The sequence below is a fragment of the Aphelocoma coerulescens genome, chromosome 5 (assembly GCF_041296385.1).
Source record: "Aphelocoma coerulescens isolate FSJ_1873_10779 chromosome 5, UR_Acoe_1.0, whole genome shotgun sequence".
In the NCBI taxonomy this organism is placed as follows: Eukaryota; Metazoa; Chordata; class Aves; order Passeriformes; family Corvidae; genus Aphelocoma; species Aphelocoma coerulescens.
In genome coordinates, this window is record NC_091019.1 from 20,073,533 (window position 1) to 20,095,002 (window position 21,470).

Genomic DNA, 21,470 nt, shown 5'->3' on the forward strand with positions numbered 1-21,470 from the left:
TCTGAAGCAGGTGGTGAGTCCATGGGGCTGTAGATGAATGGGCAGAGTGAAGCCATCAGAGCAAGGTGTGAGAGGGTTTTCAAGCCCCATCTCCACTTTACACCTCCAGCCTAGAAAGGTGGCCTCGGTTCAGGGACACAGGGAACAGCAGGGAGCTGGGATATCCATGCTTCAGTGTCCCACACCTTCTTTATATCCTCTGCAGTGTCGTCGCTAACATCTCATGCAGCTTAATGGATTGTAAATCCCTAAAGCTGGGGCTTACCACCAGAAGGAAAATAATGCCACACCACATCCCTGTCCCTAGCCAGGAGTTTGTCACCTCCTGTGTCAACTTCTCTGCACCACCACTGCTGCCCAGCTTTGGAAGAGAAGGGCACAGTGCCACTTGCTGATGATGGATTTTGCCTGAGATGTTGTCAGTGACCCAGCTATGACTAGGATGTCCCCAGAGACCACCTGAAGTGACAGCCAGGGCAGTGGAGGGCTCCCCAGCTGTGTCAGAGTCCCAGCTCAGCAGTCCAACATCTCTGTCCTTGCACTTTGTAATCTCCTTGGCCCTGTCTGTCTTTTTGTTCATTTTGGTTACAGCCATCTCAGGGCTGTAGGCAGACACTGGTGCAGGGACTGGCAAAGGGCCTCCTCACTGTGCAGTTTGCTGCTCGAGGGGAGGAGTCACACGGCTCCCAACAGTTGCAGCAGTGCGGGTACCACAGGAGCCTGTTCAAAGATGCTGCTGGCATCATCCCCCTGGCCTGATGGACAGGCTCGGAGAGGATTCCCAGGCTGTTTGCCTTCCTTCTGCAGCATCTGTTCTCACAATAAATCCAGTTTCACTGGGAGGTTGTCACAGATGTTCAGCTGGAAAATGTGCAGAGGGGAGTGCCTGGCAAAGATGGGGATAGGGGAGAAGTTGTGGTGTTTTCCCCTCTCTTCTCAGAAGGGCCATACAGAGCAGGGCTGCGGGCTGGCCCAGAGGGGTCTCTGCAGGGCACAGCAGGAGGTGGAAGGGTGGTCAGCACCCTGAGTGAAACCTGGGATGGGGGAGATGCAAGGTCTCTGTTGTTGCACTCTTCTGGCACTAAATTGCAGCAACACTCTGTGCCTCAGTGTGATTTTTCACTTCTGGGAGGGTGATTTTCACTTCCTAGGCCTCCCAGAACCTGCCTAATGCTGGTTCTTGGCTCCTCCTTCCTCCATTTTCAGCAGGAACAGTGAAAGCATCCCCACTTTTGTTCTGGTTCCCTTTCCTTCCAGTTCCCACTTCTCCTCCTGGGCACCATCTCTGCCCCAGGTAATTGCAGTAGGCAGGAAGACACTGTTTTTTCCAGAGAATGGTTTGGAGAGCCCTCCATGCTGAAGCCACAAGCAGCTCACTGGGCTGTGCCACACAAGGACCAGCTCCTCCCCAGCAAGCCCTCACCAGGGGAGGGGAGCATCCAGAAGAAACCAGAGATCCCCAAACACCCACTCCATGACAGAAACAAATCTTTCCTGAGCTTAATTTCACACGTGCCAAGAGAAATGGTGCTCCTGGCCCCAGCATTGCAAATAAAAGAGGAAAGGCTAGAACTGGTGCTACCCTGGCTCCTCACCTCATTGGGCTCTGCTGCTCTCTCCCAGCAAAATCTGGGATCTATGGCCTGGGGCATAAAGGGGAGGAAAGCCCAGGTATCAGTTGGAGCCCAGCCAGGGACATTCACTGCCTTTGGGATTGTTTTGAAGAGCTGCTTTGCTTTCTAAAAATGAAAGGCATGCTGGAGCAGCCGCTACAGGGTGGGGTGAGCGTCGTTTCCATGTTGGGATGGTGTCGGGTACCCGGCCCCATCTCTAGGGTTTTCCCCAAGACCAGGCTGCCCTCAGCAGCTGCAAGTATGGGGGAAATGAGGACATGTGGGCTGGGAGCATGCCTGGGCTCCTGGACACAGGGTTCAGGCTTTGCATAGAACAAGTGAGGTGAGCTATGGACATCATTTCAGGTGCCACCATCCTCCAATTGTGGCAGCCTGCCCAGGTAGGCACTGCAGCTTAGGGTGCTGCTGCCACTCTACAAACATCCCTGCCTGCTTCACAGCCCCCTCAGCTCCTGCCTGGACTTCCCCAGGGCTGGCAGAGATCTGCTGCCAGCTGAGTGTGGCGGAGGCAGACAATGGGGAGAGAGCAGCATGCCCTGACCTGCTTGAACTATGAGATCACCTTAAAGAGTCATACAAACCCATCCACTGCCCTGGGCAGCTCCTGATGGATGTGAGTGCAAGAGGCTGGGCACCTACAGACCAGAGCAGGCACTGATCCCTGGGGTTGCATTTGTGTGCACCCTGCTCCCCAAAAATGTGTCACGTTCCTTCAGAAAAATTCCCATGTTGTTTCACAGAAGCCCAGGGGTCAGATCTGTGCCCCACTCAAACTCAAGTGCTGCAGGCTTCTCTAGAGGCAACTGAAGGGAACACTTCTCACAGGGTTGCTGCCCAAGCATCCCCCGAGCATCAGCACGGGGTAAAGCAGGGAGGTTGCATGCAGAGTTCTGGCTAGTGATGGACAGCCCTTGGCAATGGGGACACAGTGGAGGGATGAGCAGTAACCAGAGCTGTGCTGCACCTGTGCTGGGCCTCCTGCTTTTGCTCTGATTTAATGTCCCAGTTGAGAGGTGATGTAATTTCGGAGGGAGCCAGAGAAAAGGAAGTGCTGGAAAAGATAAGGTGCTTTAACTCTACTCCTTCTGTCTTGACTGGGTTTTGAAGCTGGGAGCTGTGTTAGCTTCCACACAGGAAAACACAAGACAGGGGAGGAAAGAGGTTTGTTGAAGGACACCTTCCCCTTGGGTCAGTGGGAGCTGACACCAGGAGGTGCTGAGATGGAGTGTTATGGAGGAGCTTGGATATTCCCAGGTGGTGTGAGCATGATTTTGTGCACTGCTCTGGCTTCTCCATCACCTTCATCTCACAAACATGTCAGGTGGGTTGTCTGCAGCACCAGTCATGCCTCTCCAGAGCGTAGATGCCACACCAGCAGCCAGAAAGGTGCTCCAGGAGGATAAGCAGAAATGTTGCCAAAGTGCTGGAGAAGGTAAATTGAGAATATGCCAAGGCTGGCCTGCTTCTGAAGGGGAGAGAGACTAGCTTGTTAAAAGGTCTTGTTCAGCTGTGGAGATGAGCCAGGGTTTCTCATGATGCTCAGTCCAGAGACCTGGGCTTTCAAAAGGATCTCCTGGGAGCATCCTGGTCCCTTTGACAATCAAAGGCAGTTAAGCCCCCAGGTCCTCTCTGTCCTTTGGGTGGTGTCAAGCTGCATCTGCTCATTCACGTGGCTGGGAAAACCTCAAGGGAGACTTGAGGCAGATATGACTCAAGCTCCTCTCCATTGCATGAAGCTGCCACCCAGATGTCCTCAGCTGGAGGGGAGTGAAGTTAGGCCACTGCTAGCCAGACCTGGCTCTACCCTGGAGTACAGGTGAGAGCAAATCAGGATCACCAGTGCAACTGTGCAGGACATGCAACAGCACCAGGGGCTTTCCAGCTCCCCTTGCTGCCCACTGTGCAAGCAGGGCAAGGCTTGCAGCCCTGCTCAAGCTTTCAGGACTGGCTTTCAGGCTTTTGACCATGCCAGTCACTGTGACAATAGCTCTGGCTGTCACATGCCAGCTACTGCAACTTCAGCTGGGGGTTTTCTTTCAACATTGGGCTTCAAGATGCTCAATCTGAGTGTGACTGCCCAGCAGCTTGCTGCAGTAAACTGGACGCTGCTTGCTGTCACATTCAGTAGGATCAGAGCATGAAAAACAGCAGTGGCCTGCAGGTACCATTATGCCACCATGGTGTGGCAGAAATCATGGGCTTGGCAGGGCTGGGCAGAGGGGGCATCTCAGAAACCACAATCTGTAAGTGTAGCCAATGCAGCAAGGTTTGGGCTGACCTCCCAGACCCCAGGAGCTTTGCATCTCAGTGGGCTTGCTTGTCGTCATCTTGCCCTGATGGATTTTGCTATTAAAAGGTGACCCTGTCCTCAGAATAGTAGGGAGCCAAGAAAAGGACTGTCTTCCTGTTATTTGTCTGAATGAAGCTGAAAAGAGTCAACTTCATTGGAGATGGTGTGGGGTGTCTCACACGTGCCTTAATATCCAGCTGCGATGGGAAAAATCAGAGCTGGGTCTGCATTCCTTTCTCCGTGTGTGTGTCATGGACATCACAGTGTATCTGCACTGGTTACTGGTGGCTGGTGGCTTGTTGCTTCTCGAGTCTCTGTTCTCAGTGCTGCAGGGTTATCACCACTTTGTCCCCAGCCTGGTCCTCGCGGTGCCAGATACTGATGATCTCGGCCTTGCTTCTACGAGCTCAATGTCCCCATTTTCTCCACAGGAGGCTTTGCCACCTTCTCATCCTGCTTCCCAGGGCTCTGTGAGGGGAAGCCAGCTGCCATCCTGCCAATGAGCATCTCCCAGCCGTGCTTGCCTGTGGCCAATGTCGGCCCCACGCGCATCCTGCCACATCTCTACCTGGGCTCCCAGAAGGATGTCCTGAACAAGGTACAGCCCTGTTGTGGGGATACATCTGCCCTGTCCCATTGGGGACCTCAGTCATGCAGAGGGGTGAAAGTATTAAGGACTCCTTCCCAGTGGGAAGACCACACAGTTCCCTCTTAAAGGTGCCAGAAAGGCTGTGCTGTGATGTCACACCAGGGAAGGAATTTTGTTTAAAGGAAAAGTAATGATGAGAAGAAAGACAGAGAGAAAGAAAGAGGAAGAAAGAGAGAAAGAAAGACAGAAAGAAAGAAAGAGAAAGAGAGAAAGGAAAGAAGGAAGGAAGGAATTGCGGTTAAAGTGCTGCCAGGCATCCGCCTGCTGCAGTCATGAGGGAGCCAGCCAGGCGTCCTCATCCAGGGCAGGCAAGGAGGGAGAGGGACCATGACACCAGAGGGGAGTTGGAGACAGAAAGGAGGGAGAGAGAAATTATGTATAGGGAGTAGAAGGAAATGAAAGAGAAAAATGACAGGAATGTGAGGCTGGGAGCTGGGCTGGCTCCATCAAGCCTGCTGGAAGGGCAGGAACTGGCCACTGGAGAGCCAGGGCCAAAATCCTGGGGCTAAAATCCTGAGGAGCCAATGCCAGGCAGAGAAATTGATGGTTTGCTTCCCTCCCCACCTCCTTGGAGGGTTTTGTTCATCTTTTGGAACTGTGTTTTCTGCCATCCCGACAATGTGGCCACATGCTGGAGAAGAGAAGCATTGCCCACGCATGGCCTCCGCACTTGACCTCACTCTGTTCCCTATGGATAGAGCATCTTCTGGCCACATTGGTTAACATAGGGTGCTACCAGTGACTCACTCCACTCTGTTGGTGAGACGTCTCCTTTCTCCTTCAGCTGATACTTTCACAGCTTTCAGACAGAGTTTTGCTAATTTTCTTTCTTGTGTTGTCCTATTCTTCTCATACTGGGGTTCTTGGGTTTTCCCCTCTGGAACCCCTTTTCAGTTGTCTTTGGCCTTGCTTACTTTACTTGGACCAAAATAAATATCTGCTGAGGTTCAAACCTGTGTCATTTAAGTTAATACAACCTTTCAGCTGGTCTCTGCTGTATTATCATCACCTAGGCCAAGGCAGCACTAGGAGACCCACAGGAGAAAATGCTGGGATGCGAAAAGGCAGGGAGTGTGCATGGCAAGACAGGTCTTCAGTACGTGGTGCTGTCTGAACTCAGCTGATTGTTTGATGGCTTCTTTCCCACCAGGACTTGATGACACAGAATGGGATAAGCTATGTCCTAAATGCCAGCAACTCCTGTCCCAAGCCAGACTTCATCTGTGATAGTCACTTCATGCGCATTCCTGTCAATGACAACTACTGTGAGAAGCTGCTTCCCTGGCTGGACAAGTCCATCGAATTCATCGGTGAGCTTTTCTTACAATGGTTGCAAACTCTCCAGTTCTCAGCCTTCACAGCCTCAACTCTTCTTCTGTCCTCCCTGGTCTTGTCCTCTCACAATGGCACTGAGGTCTGGGGAGGGAGGCTAGAGCCATTTTGCTCACCATCACTGTTCTCTTTATTTCCTCTGCCATGCTCCAGACAAAGCTAAGGTGTCCAGCTGCCAGGTGATCGTGCACTGCTTGGCTGGGATCTCCCGGTCAGCCACCATTGCCATCGCCTACATCATGAAGACCATGGGTATGTCATCAGACGATGCTTACAGGTGAGTTTTTCCCTGAGGGTGGGGGGGTTATGCCAGTACGCTTCACTCCAGGGAAGGAAAGCAGGCTGAGCCCAGAAGGAGAGGGTCAGAGCTCCTTGAAGCTCTGTCTTGCCTTGACTGGGTCCCAGTAAAACCAAACCAAACAAAACCAAACCTCCACTCATAGAGTGCATGCAATGAGGAATGGTTGGGAGTAATAAAAGGGAGTGGGGAGGCAATCCCAGCTCTAATCCTGGGGCATCCTGAGGCCCCATGGTTCCCCAAGACCCTTTTCTTTGGAGGGTCTGGTCAGAAGGTTCTCGATGATGCCTCTTCTCCCCTAAAGAGGCTGAGTAGGGTGGCCCACCGAAGGACTAAGCACCAACGGGGCTGTCTGTGCCTCTTGGCAGGTTCGTTAAGGACCGTCGCCCATCCATCTCGCCCAACTTCAACTTCCTGGGCCAGCTCCTGGAGTACGAGAGGAGCCTGAAGCTCCTCAAGGCCCTGAAGTCAAAGGGTGACCGGGGCGAGGGGGATACGCAGCAGGACCCAGCAGAGGTGGCGGAGAGCAGCCGGCATCCCCTAACACCTACCTCAGAGAAGGCCGAGGATGTGCTGAGGAGCACCGGCTCGGTGTCCCCCACCAGTGACCCCGAGCGGCAGGGCGGGACCCCGAAGGTCCTGTCTCCCACCACCCTGCAGCAGGGCCTCAATGGCTTGCACCTCTCCTCCGAGCGCATCCAGGACACCAACCGCCTGAAACGCTCCTTCTCCCTGGACATCAAGTCTGCCTACTCCCCCGGCCTGCGGCAGGACCCCCCTGGGCCCCCTGGACCCGGGGAAACCCCCAAACTCTGCAAGCTGGACAGCCCCTCGGGCTCGGGCAGCCTCAGCCCCTTCTCCCCGGGGGCGGACAGCCCCGACCGGCCCGCGGGGCCCGAGCTCCTGCTGGAGGCCAAGGTGAGGCAGCGGCGGAAGCACCGGCACCCGGCGGGCTCGCCGGCCCACGGGCTCAGCCTCAACGTTGGCGGGACCTGCGGCACACGTAAGAGCCCCGGCGCCGAGGACGGGCTGCCCCCGCGGCTCAGCCAGCCGCCCACGGCGCCCGGCGCCACCACCGCCACCGCTGCCTGGAGCGGGGTGCACCTGGAGTCCCCCAGCACTCCGTCGGGCGAGGCTGGCTGGTACTTCGGCAAGGACTCCGGCGGCAGCAGCGGCGGCGGCAGCGGCGGGGGCCTGTTTGCCAGCGCCGGCCCGTACCCGCCGCCGTTCGGCTGCGGCGCGGTGGCGGCGGGATGCGAGATCAGACTGAGGGACAAGGCGCGGGCCGAGCCGCGGGACGGGCGGCACAGCTGGCATGAGGAGGCCGGCGCCGAGAAGCAATTCAAGCGGAGGAGCTGCCAGATGGAATTCGAGGAGACCATGTCCGAGGGCAGGGCTCGGGAAGAGCTGGGCAAAATCAGCAAACAGTCCAGCTTTTCGGGCAGCATGGAGATCATCGAGGTGTCCTGACACTCACCCGGGGTGCCTGGAGACCTGGGACGGGGCTGGGGCGGGGGGATATTTAAGCTGGGGGGAGCGGGAAGGGGGGCGGTGGGGTCGGGGGTTGTATTTATACTTGCGCGTGCATTTTCGGGAGCGCAAGCGCTGAAACCGAAGCGAAGGTGGATGAGTCTTTCCAGAGTCGGGAAACACAGTGGCGGATGCTTAATGTCCCTCCTGCACTCGCCCTGGTCCTTCCCGCCCATCCCCAGGGCACCCCAGCCCTCGGAGACCCGAACTCAAAATTTGCGCCTAAAACTCAAGTGGGAAGAGGCAGGGGTTGCAATTTTGGCTGTGGTGATGGGGTACAGCACCTGGAGGGGGAACCACAGGTGCCCCTTCCCTGCACCCTGGTGCACTAAGCATGCTCCCCTGTGTTTCTCTGGCTAAATATCCTAAAAATGCTGCACTGGAGCAGCCCTATACATATATAAATATATATTATATATAATATAAAGAAAAAAAAACCCGAAAACACACACACAAAAGAAAAGGTAAATGGTTTTACTGCAATTTTTATTGAGACGTAAATAATATTTCAATTTTTTTGTTTTGTTTTTAATTTATTGAAGCTGTTCATTCTGGCAATGATTTGCAGACAATGTGGGGCGGTACTTTCAGCTCTATTTTTACTGTGTATGGTATTTAAATCTGAAATACGAGTTTCTAAGCAATATCTGAGGCCTGTGGCTCCTTCTATAGTTACTGTCCACAAAACAGATTTCCCCCTTCTCTCTGGGCATACCAACAAGGGGACAGGAGACTCTTCTGGGCACTTTTTCTAGAAATGAACAAGTAAATGAGCAAACTATAAAACCTTCTTATGACACAAACTGAGCCAGAAAACTCTTCTGGAAGCTGCTGCCTCTTCTTCCCACCTTGGTCTCTGTTTGTTTCTCCTCATCTCCATCCCAGTCATTACCACCATCCCAGCCATCATCCCATCTTAGGCATTGGCCCCATCTTGGCTGTCACCCAATTCCAGCCATATCCCCTCCCCTCCCCTCCACTCCCCTCCTTTCGGCTGCCCATCCTTGCTGGAGAGGGAAAGGTGGGAGTTCCCTGAAGTGGATGGAAGGCTGCAGGATGTCACCTCCAGCTGCATGGGGAAGGCGTCGGAGGCTGCCACAGCAGAGGGAGGGATGGGAGGATGGTGGTAGTTGGAATTTCTTGTTGGGAGGTGTCTTGCCTGCCTGTCCCAGCCCCTCAGCTCCCCCTCACCTCAGCTACCTTGCTTGGGAAGTACAGGCACCACTTTCCCTTTGGGAGCAGCAGTTCTTCCAGCTTCCCACATCCTTTGTTTCACATCTGAGAAACTCAGGGGGAGCGTGTTTGCAGGTGCTGGGACTCCCCTGGTCCTCTTGCCCTCCAGGCCAGCTCCCCTCCATCCAGTGAATGATAAGCTGTCCAGACATGAAGCTCTGCAAGCACATGGAGGGGCACAACTGACTTATTTTCAGAGATGGTTGGCTGCTTCCTCCCATCTGGTGGGAAGCCAAGCTCTTGCCCCCAAACCCCAGTGTCAGGATTGCTGAGAAGCTGCTTTCTGAAGCTGGAGGCACTGAGCTGCCTCCACTGCAAAGCACATCTCTCCCTGCAGCTGTCTTTGCTTTCTCCCTTGTCTCGCACTAGTTTGCAAAGCTAATACCTCAGGGGTCTGTGTTCGTGCATGTCTTTGTCCTGTGTCATCCTTGGAGTGTTGTTTTTTTTCTTTTCTGGGTCCACATGGTTTCTCTCCCTTTCCCTTGTTCCTCCTCTTGCCATTCGTTTCTATCTTTAAATCAAACTACCCGTGACAAAACCAAATGATCTCAGGTTTAAAACTGAACATAAAGCAGAGGCGTGAGGAGCTGCAATCACACAAGGAGGGGCTGCTTGCTTCAGCTCGTTGCTTCCTCAACCACCTCTGTGTTCGCAGTTGAGGCAAGTCTCCCTGGAGACTCCTTGCTCTCTTTGGGCTTTAGTTTTTCTGGTTTTCCATGGAGCTATTTGGTGAGATGCTGGGGACCCCCACATGCTCCTGACTGGTTCCCCGAGGTGTGGCAGGGAGGGATGGGAGTGGTTGGAGAGCCAGGCACCCCCTGCTCCTCTCCCCACATCACTTTTGATGAGAGTGAGGGATCTCATAGTCAGTCCTCAAAAGCTTACCACCCCCCATCACTGCCTCCAGCAACCACCTCAAACCTGCTCAGTGTTGCCAACCTGAACATTGCTCTCTTCTCATCATGAAGCAGTGATGATGCTGTTTTCTAAGCTCCCTTTCTAGACTCCAAAAGGCATTTAGGTCCATCCTGTAAGCCAGGCAGCCATTTCAGGAACTCCACTTGCAGCAGGGTATCCTAAGTAGGCATCAATGTCAAGTCCAAGGAGGGAGAAGAAAAATGCTTCGTTCTCCCTCTGGTACCTCCTCACTGGGCGGAATGTTAGTGTCACCTGCCTCCTGTCCAAGGAGTGCTTCTGGTCCTCCTTCCCCTTCTGCTGCCTCCCGGGTTGGTTTCAGCATGGACTTACTGAGCTCAGGTCAGGCAAGTTGCTGACAGGAGCTGGTTAGGTGGAGAGAGGCTTAAATTACTTCCCAAGGGATGTAATAGAAAGGACAACAGGTGGGCACAACCAGGTGGGGAGATGAGACAAAGCACTAGCAAGCTCCCATCTAATTCCTCCTGTTAAGTGACACAGTGTGTTGCAATCAGAAAAAAGCAGATGGAGCAAGTCAGGAAGGAGAGGGCGCATGTTGTAAATGAGACTCTGAATGTCTGCAAAGAGGCAGATACATGGTTTGCTGTTTGTCATCTCCACTCTGCCATCGCCTGGATGCTCCTGAGACATGTTTGAGGTTTCACACACTATGGACTCCTCTCTCCTCTGAAACCACAGCAAAGATAAGTATATTTTAAGGTTAGTAGATTATAGACATTCATGACCCGCCTCTGCAGCCTTATTTTGATGTCCTTTGCATTCATCCCTCTTGTTTACATTGGGCATGTGCATCAGAAACCCTCATATATACAGTATTTTAAGTCGATATCCAGAAAATAAGCCTTGATGGAGCAGCCCTGCCCAAGTGTCTCCTGCCCATCCTGACCCAAAGCCAGCAGGGTCACCAAGTGGCTTGCAATTGACTTAATTTTTTTTTTTAAATCAAACTCTGTCTAATAAACCACTTTGTCCATGAATCAGAGAGCTGTGAGTTGTCATGAGGACAGATGTGCCAGGTGGTAATCCTCCCCATCATCTGTCAGCCAAGTCTTTTTATGGGCTCTCAGCTTTGGGATGACCCATCCCAAAGCCTCACTGGAACCAAAAATCACCTTTCCATGCTGCTCTGATGAGGGCGCATTCATTTGTAGGGATCTACAGAGGCGGGAGTGTGAGCAGAGGAGAGGAAAGGTCTCTTCTTGCAAGGGAGGAACCAACAAAGCTGCTGAATGTCCAATGGCAGTGGCAATGCCTGAGCTTTTCACCACATGAAGGACTGAGCAAACCACAGCTCTCCTTCAGACTAGGAAGGACATTTTGCTCCTTTCCCACCAGTCTCTGCCTGTCCTCCAGGCTGAACCTCCCAGCCACCTCCTTCCTGGCTGAGCAAAGCTGGCAGGAGGGCAGCAGTCAGGTTGGCAACACTGAGCCAGAGGCTTGGGTCAGAGCAGGCTCGTCCCTGGCCTCAGCAGCAGCGTCCCCAGCCCCTGCTGCTTTCCCAGCCCTTCTCTTTGTCTGCTTGTTTCTTTGGATGTCCATCCCTGTTACATCTGCCCCTTAGGAGACAATGCCCTTCAGAAACCCCTCCTGCTGTCCCCTCTCCCCTTCCATTCTTAATACTAATGATAATAAGCTATCAGTGTTGTCATTGCAATCTATGAATGATAGATTTGAGTATTTATGATTATTATTATGATTATTATGGTTATGATTCTGTACTTTTTTGCTTCTTACTCTTTGTATGTTGCTCTTTGTTTCTCTGTTGTGAATAAAAGCAAGGCCCCATCTCACCTTCTCTCTGCTCCCCGCAGCCCCGCTGTGGCTGACTTGGCACAGCTCCTGGCTGCCCCAAGCCTCAGGAGGCAAACCCTTGTCAGAGGAGCTGGAGGGAGGTGCTTCCTAAGGATATAAAGGCACCCAAACCCGGGGCAGATCCATTCTCTTAACTCTTCCCTTCCCTTTCTGCAACTCCTCTCCCCCCTACAGGTTCTTGCTCATTTTTGCAAGAGGCAGGAACCCACTGGCACCAACAACAGAGGGTTAAATGGAAAAAGCTTAAAGCTTTAAGAAGCACTGGCTAGGCATCCAGTTCGTGGAATCAGCTCCCTCCAGGTCATGGTCCTCTCACCTTCTTCAGCTGGCTGCAACTGCAGGCTCCATCTTCACCCACAGGGGCTTCTTGCTCTGGCATCACAGCTGCTTTGAAAAGCTGCCCTGCTCAGTTGAGCCCGGGGCACTGGCTGCTGCTTTGGCCACATGCCCTGGGCTTCCTGGGCTTGAGTGTCCTCCTTGTGCTGGTAGTTCCCCTGCCCAGGGACAGCACAGCCTGGGGAGGACACATGGCCAGTGCCAGCACAAGCCCGGTGGCAGAGCCACAGGAGGACCTGTGAGTAGCCTCTGGTACCTGGAGGGATTTAGAAAGGGGCTGGGAATAGCTCCCAACATGGGACTTGATATGGTCTTTATCAAACACTGATAAATCGTGATGTCATGAGCAGACAGAGGCAGGTGCTGGTTTTTTGCACCCATTGCCTGTGCTCCTTGTACAACCTGGAGGTTTTCAGGTGACTGTAAGGTATAGGAGGAGACATTAGGGGAAGGGAAGAGGAACCCCATCTGCACCATGGTACGAAACACTCCCTGTACTGCGTCAGCCCCATGAAGAGTCATTTTAATTTGCGGGGTTTAACACTGCCCTTCTCCAAGTGGCCCAGGCACAGTTTCTTGTCTCTGTCATGACTTTGCTTTGTCATGGGTTGGGGTCCTTCTCATCATGCTGTGCTGAACACATTTCCAAGGTTGCTCTGAGACCACACTGGAGAGGAGAGAGCTCAGGTCTCACCCCTCTCTTGGGGGACCCTGGTAGACCTCTGTTGGGGTCCTGGTCCAGCATCACCCTTCCTACCTCACCTGCCTTTGGAGCAGCCGTGGACAGGGAGGGAGCAGGCAGGTTCCAGCCATGCTGGGACCGAGCCTCTTCTCCCTTCCTCATCCCTGCAGGATCAGACCCTTCCTCAGCAAGCACAACACAGAGAGGGGGTCTGTACCCACCCTGGTGTACCTGGGGACTCCCAAGCATGGAAGAGAGTGTCTGGCCACCAGCCCCACCACACTCCCTTCCTCGCTGTCCAGCTTTGGCCAGTGCCGGTGTCGGACCCGGGGAGACACCCTGCCCCTGCCTTGTCTTTATTTATTTATTACCAGAGGCTGTAAACAGCAGTGCTTTTCTACCCTCTACTTTCTTTTCCTTTCTTTTGTATCTTGGAACAATGTGTTGTAATAAATACCCGAATAGGTGTTTTAACAGCTGGTGTCAGCCTTGGTTTTTGAGGGTCAGACCTTCTCAGGATGGGGCTCTTTGGGAGTTTGGGGAGGGCAATGGACCTTTGGCTGCAGTGATGGGGCTTAGAGCTGGTGGAGAGCTGGACATGGAGCCAGACCTGGACACAGACAGACCTGGATGCACAGCCACACCTGTGTCTATAGGGCCCAGTAGCTGAAAGCTGCAGCTGCACTAATTCAAAGCAGAAATAAGGCTCATGGCTGAGAGAGTAGTGGCATAAAAATTAATTGGGGCATTCATGGGCTCTCAGACTGCAAACCACCACTCTAGGGGCTCTGAAGCTGTAGTCAGGTGCCTAAGCATCCCAGTTGTAATGGAAAGGACTGTCCCAGCCCTGCTCCAGGTGGGGATACACACGTGTAGGGAATGGTACAGATCACCAAGATAAAGAGCACAAAGACATGGAGTTTTTGCATTGAAATATACTATTGTTGTTTTTATTATTATTACTATTATTATCATTATTGTTATTATTTTGCTTCCCAGCTATGCTCTGCTCCCACCTTGCTCCTGACATAATAGCAGCATGTAGCCACAGGCTTGCTGGGCACTAAACCCTATAAACATTCCCCACTTACCCATGGCCAACTGAGCCATGCTCTGCTCAGGGGGCAGCTGGCGGGTGCCAAGCAGCAGCCCCATTTTGGCTGGACTTGCTCAAGTGGAAGCTGGTGGAGGCATTTCCCTGCTCCCCCCTGCAGCAGGTTTTCTTTGGAGGGAGGAGAAAGCGTGAGCAGGCTCCCTGCAGTTCTGGCTCCAGAAAGCCTCAGCACTTACTGATGTATACACAGAAGGGACATCCATCCTCACAGCTGCTTTCCTCAAGCTGGGCTAAATCCCCTGGTCTTTTATAAATCCATTCCCCTTATCCAGCTGCAATTGCTGGGTGTTTTGTAAAGCTTCTCGAAACTACTGCCATCACCTGCTGCTGGGGTAGAAGCTCAGTGTGAAGTTCTGGCCTCCTGTGCATCTGACACCACTAGCAGCTCCAGAGAGGCTCTTTGCATGTCCTCCTCTCTCAACCGCTTGTTGCTGTGTGTGACATGGGAAGGGAATATTATTTAATAGAGAAACATGAACATGGCTCCCATCTCCCGCCCAGTTTACCTGCCTCTGGCTTAGTTTTTCCAAACTCACTGCCCAGGGGAAGATGCTGCAGCAGAGTCCCCAGGGGTGATGTCTTGTGTCACTACTTCCACGGCACAATTAAATCCCCTCGTGTTTCAGAGAGAAATTCCCTCTGGGCCAGGGGACTGGCAGCAGCACCCAGGTCAGAGGCAACCCAGGTGAAGCTGCTCTTAGCTGGGGCTGGGGCTACAAGTATGTGGAGGGTCTCTTCCCTGGCAGAGGCACCCATGGGTGTGCAGCCAGCACAGCTTCCTCCCCCTGCCCTGGTGCTGAGGCTGCCTCTCCTCTTGTTCCTCATGGTTTGCACAGCAGAAACCATTACTGCAACGAGAAACCCAGGAACGTCCTTTTTCCAGTTCTCTGGCTTTTATTGACTCAGAATGGCTGCCAAGCCTATAAATAAATGTTCCTTGAGCTAAATATAGCAGCCACTGAAATTGGCTGCTGGCTATTTATTTAGCTTGTGGCCTCTTTGAAAGCTTGCCAGTCCATACTGCCTTTACCTTCACGCCTTCATGCGGCCACCCACCATGAGGGCATGGCTGAGTCAGCGCGGAGAGAAGGGGTCACAAAAAGTCAGCCCCAGCTCTGCAGGGCTGGAGAGCCAGGGTGACAGGGTCTGGCAGCTGGAGGAGCTTCAGCACCCTGTACCCCTGCCCAGAGAGCTGGGGGTCCCCAGGAGGGACATTTGCTGGAGCAGTCAGGCTGGGGCTGAACCAGTCACAAGCCAGTTTTCTCTCCTGTGAGGTCTTTTTCCAGCACCAGAGCCTGGAAAAGAGAACCTATCTATCATCTCCCCCAGGCTTTCCGGCATTAGGTGGTGTGCATTGCTTTTCCACACTTTGCAGGAGCATAAATACTCCTGGTGCTCAGAGCTGCTGTGTGTTAGGACACTTAGGACAGCCAGGGGCATGAACTGACCCCCAGTCTTGAACCCCTACTTGAGCCAGGACCCTCAATCCCATAAGCTGTACTGTGGGTCTGACCTGGTCTCTGGCCTCAGCTGCTGGGTGGTCTTCAGGCAGTGCTGCAACCATGTCCCCTCCTAGATCTTCCCCTGTCCCCTCCCACACTTCACTGTGTGTCTGGGAGCAGCCTGGGAGATGCCATTTGCCATTTCCTGGTGAGATGAGCTCTTACTAGGGCACCATGCTCAGAGATGCTCCATGGGATGCATGTTTCTCCAGAGCCCTGTTGGTTGTGCATTGATGCAAGAAGGGATGGGCTTCATCTCCCCAAGACTGATGGAAAGCAAGGCGAGTACTGCTTTGTGCTGCAGACACTCTTCTACACCCTGAGCATAACAGGAATAGGATGCTGCTTACCTTGGGCTATGAGGAATTCATTGCAGCTCCATGCCAGCCAAGGGAAAAACCCCCTCACTCCCTGGAAAGCCACATTCACTCTTGGAGCAATCCAAGGACATTAATAATGTTTAGCACTTACAGAGGGTTTTGCTAAACATGAGCTAATCCTTACAACACCCATGGGAAGGAGAAAAGTAATTATTGTTATTGGGCTTAATTTTTCCTTTTCCATGTACCCCTGCAGATGGGGATCAACTCTACTTAGTCCAGAGAGCTCTGGAAATCAGAGGAGAATCCTTGTACAAATCAGAAACCTGGAGCCAAGATGGCAGGTTATTTGCCAAAGGCCACCCAGGAAGGCAGATCTGGAGCTTCTGTGGAGTGTGTGGGGGGGAAATCCTTGCCCCCAGTCCTTTTCCTACACACCAGACTATAATTCCACAATTGACAGGGTAATTCTGCTCCCCTTGCAGGTCCTCACCTGCAGCATGCCAGAGGGATGCAAATGCTTTGTATTGCTGCTTACCTTCCTCTGCACAATGTCACTTCACAAAGTGGTTAGAGAGATACCCTGCTCTCCACAGCAGTAGGTCTGACAAGGCTCATGAGCATATTGGTTTGGAGTACTACTGCAGCGAGTCACAAAATTCCCACCTGCGACCCCCCCTTCTGGAATTACAGCCCCAGCCCTGCTGCTGTGTGTGGTAGATCCCACCGGCCCTCAGCCACTGGGTGAGCAGCCTCCACAGCTATGGCCAGAGCACCACAGGGGGGCAAGGAGCTGATGGGATGGTCCTTGGGCTTGTCCCAGCCATGTGGCATTGGAGCAAGGCTGGCTTAGAAGGCTGAAATGCTGCTAGGGTCCTTCCTGGGGCACAGAGGGTCTGGATTAGGATGCCCCAGGTGAAAGTAGAGACCAAAATGAGGGTGAACTGCTTGCCTGGGTCTTTTCAGGGAGAAAGGACAGTTTTAGGGGGTTCCATAAAGCCATTGATGCTCCCTGGCAAACTCCTCAGCTGAAACCCAGGCACTCAGTGTCTGAGTGGAAATACTGTCTGTCGGCAGTACCCAGATGATGTCATTTAGTTTTCCAGGCTTCTGGGCTGAGCCAGCAGCTCGAGCCAGTATGACTGGAGATTCTTTTTTTAGAAGGAGCCCAAGTGCAACTGAGTCCAGGTCTTTGCAGCACCCCTCTTCCACCTCCCTTCCCTGCTGATGCAATCCCATCTGCAGCAGGGACATCAGGATGCCTCAAAAGAGGTGGTTTCTTGGAACCTCAAAATGGGACCCTGCTGGGCAGGTGGGAAAGGGAGATGCTGTTAGGGGGCAGGTGAGGGTGGTGCTTAGTCTGTGCTACCAGGTGTTCCCCAGGCAGAGGAATCTCCAGTTCCCTCTGGGCAATGCACACAGCAGAGAAGCACTTGTCCCTCCAGGTGTCTTTTTACCTCCCTTCAACTCCCTGAGAAATTTGTCCTGAGCTCCCTGGCACAGCAGTAGTCACCCTCCTCATCCTCACACTTGCCATCTCCAGTCTGGGTTACTGCAACCGAGCCTCAGGCTGGCTCTTGGGGGATTTCTAGTCAGAAATAAAATGTTTTCCCCCTCTGACACCCCTTAACCTGCCTCCTCTCCCTCAGCAGCATCTCCTGACAAGCGAGAAGCTAAGAATAGCCCTGCCTCTGGCTCCAGGCTGGTGCTGTTTGCTCAGTGACTCAGAGCTGGCCAGGCAGGCACTCACTCAAAGGGCCCCATTACTCATCTGTCTGCATTGCCCCAAGGATGGGGTTTGTATCTCTCGTTTGCCTCTCCTTTAAAGATCCTTTATTTATTTATATTTAATAAAGCCGCCATGCACAAGGAGAGGTAGTTTTCCTGCTGTAGATTTACCTCTAAATATATGTGCCCTGACCCAAAATGCTGCAACCCCCATAGATCACACTGGCAGCAATACCCTCAGTGTTGCTCCTTCTCACTGCCTTGCCAGGAAGGAGCTGTGTCGGCAGGAACAGAGCAAATGATAATGTCTCCCAAAATTGCATTTCATGGCACCAGGGTAACAATGAAAACAAAAATTCTCTCCTGCAGAAACCATCTGTGTTGAATACCAGCGTGGATCTGGCTGTGCCCAAATCCAGCTGGCCCATCAGATGCCCACGGCATGACCCAGCTGCTCCCGTCTTGCCCACAGCCCACACTAATTGCAATCCTCCTTCCTCTCCACGGAGTGTGGGACTGCCCAGTGGGCAAAGCACCTCGGCAAGTTAAAAAAGGCCTCCATGTTAAAAAGTGGCTTCATTTCCAAACAACAAAAAGACAGCATCTTCCTCATCTGGTTTGCTCCCCTGAGGCATTCTCTGAGTCACAGCCAGTCATGCTGGGAACAGAGCTGCATCCTGACCAGTGCACATCTGTGTCTGCAAGGCACAGCCATGACAGCACTGCCAGGGGAGAACACAGCTCCTCCACCTGCCTGACACGGCAGGGATGCTTCCTTGGGATAAGGAAAGTGTGGCATTGGCAGAAGACTTGGAGGAGGTGTGTTGGATGGCATTTTGTTCTCTTTCTGCTGCTTCGGCCCCACAGTCTCCCTCTTCTGCTATTCTTCAGGGGTTTTTTCCAGTTTTCCAATCCTGTTGCTTCATGGCATCACTCTTCAACCCTGCTGTCATCAGGGAGCCCAACATTCTGCTCCAAGATGCTTCATGAAGCCTCAACAGCACCGAGAGGACTTCCTGAGAGCAGGCACCACCTCCGTGCCAGGCACACCTGAGTATCCCAAGCCAGGTCTGGTTTATGTCCTGCAGAGATGTGTGTTGGGTGTAAATAGATCCACATTGCATGGAAGTGGGCAGCTGGTCTGGATTTGGGCTGTGGCTGTGCACTTCTCCTCACCACCATGCCCTGGGTCTCCACGTAACACATGCTGAGGGTCTTATCCTGCACTGCTAACCCCAAGGGAGCCTTTCCATCCAGCCAGGATGAGTGGGCTCCCAATGCCTCTCCCCAAAGCCCAGCACAGGAGAGCTGGGGGCTTGTGCCTCAGAGGAGATGGTGTCCCCAGCTCAGTCAAGGCTGACAGCAGCCAGAGGGGCAGGACAGAGGGAAGCAGGAGCATGAACATCCACCTGTGGGCTGGAAATGGGGCCCTGCATGCCCTGGCAAACACATATTTGTGTGCTCCCTCAATCCCAGCGACCTCCCCGCAATAACAACCCCTAGGGCATCTGGGGGCATGGTGGTGTAGGAGAGCAGGACCAACCTGCCCAGCTTAGTCCTGTCTCACAGACCCCACTGGCACCCCACAGCATCCATCACACTGCCAAGGGCTGCCGAATGTCTGGTGACAACGCCGGGAGCTGAGGCCATAGCAAAGCCAGGCCGTCCCAGAAGAGGTAACAAGGGCAAGCTCAAACCCAGCTTTGTGGGACACCTTTCCCTGGCCCCCGAGCCGTGCTGGAGGGGAGTCCCTGAGCGGTACCATCGCAGGCGCCGAGCACTGGCCCTGCAGCGAGGCGAGCGAGCAGCCTCTACTGGCAGCTCCCGGCGCCTGGGGAGCCTTCACACCGCCGCGTTCTGTCTGTGCTGCACCAGGGAAAGAAGTTGACCCTCGTTTCATATCCTTCAGGAGAGCTCGGGGTGACGCAAGGTGCCGGACAAACCCCATTCTGCAAGTGCACTGAAGCACTGCTGCAGGTGTTGGTACAAAGAGGAGGAGGAGGAAAGAGGGACGAAGGCAAACAGCTGCTTACACGTTTTTTTGGACCCATGCAGGACAGAAGTCTGGAGAGTGAAGATGTCTACAAGGCAACAGCCCACGATGGGCCAGAAGCCCCCAGCCTGGCTCTGTCCCCACCAGGCTGTGTGACTTGAGGAAGGGCAGGTGCTACTCTGTACTTCAGCTTTTAAATCTCTTGCACCCTACAGGTGCAAAGAGTGTAAGAGCAAGGCTATGGAGGTTCAGTGCCTCTGCAAGCAACCTGTCCTTCATCAGCCTGACTGGGAAGAACATACCAACTCTAATGTTCACAGTATCCAGCTCCCATCTCATCTCCAGGCTAAGTATGGTACTGGAGAAGGGAAGAGCTCCATGTGCTCCTATGTGCCCACATGTCCTGCTTCATTCACTTGAACCATGCGGTTCAAGTCTTTTACATCTCTGAACTCACTGAGGGCCATATTTGGGTTGCAGCACTGATAAACTCAAGACACCAACTGTTGGGCTGTGGAGAGATGGCTGTAGAAGATCCTACAGTCCACTTCTAGGAGACCCTGCTCTGCACCCCAAACTTCTTTACTGACATCCCAGCCTGTCTTCTTCATCAGCAAGAGAGGTCAGTGACAAGTGAGCACTGCCTTACAGATTCCACATGCCATCTGTGACATATTTGTGCAGTCCCCAACCTCAGGAGCTGAGAAACGCTCAGAAGCAATCCTCTCTGGCTCAGCACATCATTCTGGGCTGGGCAGGAATGCTGCTGCCTTCAGCCTGTCTTCACAGCTTGGCTTTGCCCTGGCATCCCCTGAGCACAGTGCTGTGACGAAGCGTCTGCATTCGGGAACCCCCACACAGCCACTGTCCAGCAGACTTAGTGGTGCCCAAGCAAGGGCCAGACTGCCTCGTCTCCAGCCAGGCAGCATTAACCTTCCCCCACCAGAGACACTCCTCAGACCTTGCTGATGCCAAGCAAAAGTACATCATAAAGCCAAAGTGCTGCCAGGGCTGCCTCTCCCTGCTCTGCTTTCCCCATTAATTGCTGACCAGACCATCAATTAGGGAACAACAGCCAGGATGCACAGGAGATGCACCCCACAGGCACCGGGCATACCTGCCTCTCGCTTGCTACAAACCTCTGGGACAGACTGGCACAGAGGACCAGGATATTTTTGTTGTGCAGTCCCTGAGAAAGCACCCAGGCACCCAGGACTTTGTGGTGCTCACCCTGCTGCAGACAGCTGTGGGTCCAGCCCTGGGCACCATGCTGAGAGCAGGGCATAGAGGGTATGGACAAGTTGGAAGAAGTGCAATTTCCATCAGGGTGAAGGCGCTGATTTGCAAAGTGGTGCCTGTGAGAGCTGTAGCTGAGGCCTTAATGTTGCTCAGACAGCACAGTGGGATGGCATTTGGATGAGCATGAACTTTTGGCCCTTGCCTCTTCCCCCTTGGCTCCATAATTAGTCCTCTGGGTCACTTAGGGCTCCTGAAGTGCTTTCATCCCTGATGAGTTTGTTTAGCTGTGGAAAACTAAGAAGAAAAAAAAAGGAAAATTCAGTATTCCTCTGAAAATCCTATTAACCACATTGCCCTGGTTCTCCATGCTGCAGCACTGGGTGCAAGGCTGGCACAGGGAAGGCAAACGCTGCCAGGCAAAGCAGGAGCAGGCAGTAAATGGGTATAACTGAAGCTTAGGTGCCTTCTGCACCAAGCCCTGGGCATGGAATCCTGAGGGTAATTGGTTTCACCCCAGTCTCACGAGTGTGCCCCTGGCACCCCTTCAAAGCCAGGCAATCTGGTGCCTGGCAAAGCAGCAGTGGGAGTACAGAGATCTCTTAGGAAGAGGAATAACTTCCCTGCACAGGGCAATCATTTTTCCTTGGGGTATTTTTATATCAGAGCGGATTAAAGGGAATACAACCAGCAAGATAACTCAGATCACAGCAGGGAGGCATCTAGTCCAGATAACCTCTGCAGTTTTGCCAGCTCTGCTCATCATTTGGTAGCACCCAGTCAAAGACCAAGCCTTGATACCCCTCCTCACCAAAACCCACAGTCCATGCACAGAGAAGTAATGA

The 21,470-nt window shown here is 53.2% G+C and overlaps 1 protein-coding gene across 10 annotated transcripts in view; it reads left to right on the forward strand.

The window, feature by feature from the left end:
• DUSP8 (dual specificity phosphatase 8) overlaps window positions 1–7,707 on the forward strand; it is a 40,805-nt gene extending 33,098 nt beyond the window's left edge. For all 10 annotated transcript variants that reach the window (XM_069016968.1, XM_069016971.1, XM_069016966.1 and 7 more), the window contains 4 exons: window positions 4,356–4,522; window positions 5,724–5,883; window positions 6,059–6,182; window positions 6,572–7,707. In XM_069016968.1, coding sequence (XP_068873069.1) covers window positions 4,356–4,522; window positions 5,724–5,883; window positions 6,059–6,182; window positions 6,572–7,673 — 1,553 coding nt within the window. In that variant the 3' untranslated portion in view covers window positions 7,674–7,707. The remainder of the gene's footprint in view (window positions 1–4,355; window positions 4,523–5,723; window positions 5,884–6,058; window positions 6,183–6,571) is intronic.
• Window positions 7,708–21,470: the final 13,763 nt, after the last annotated feature.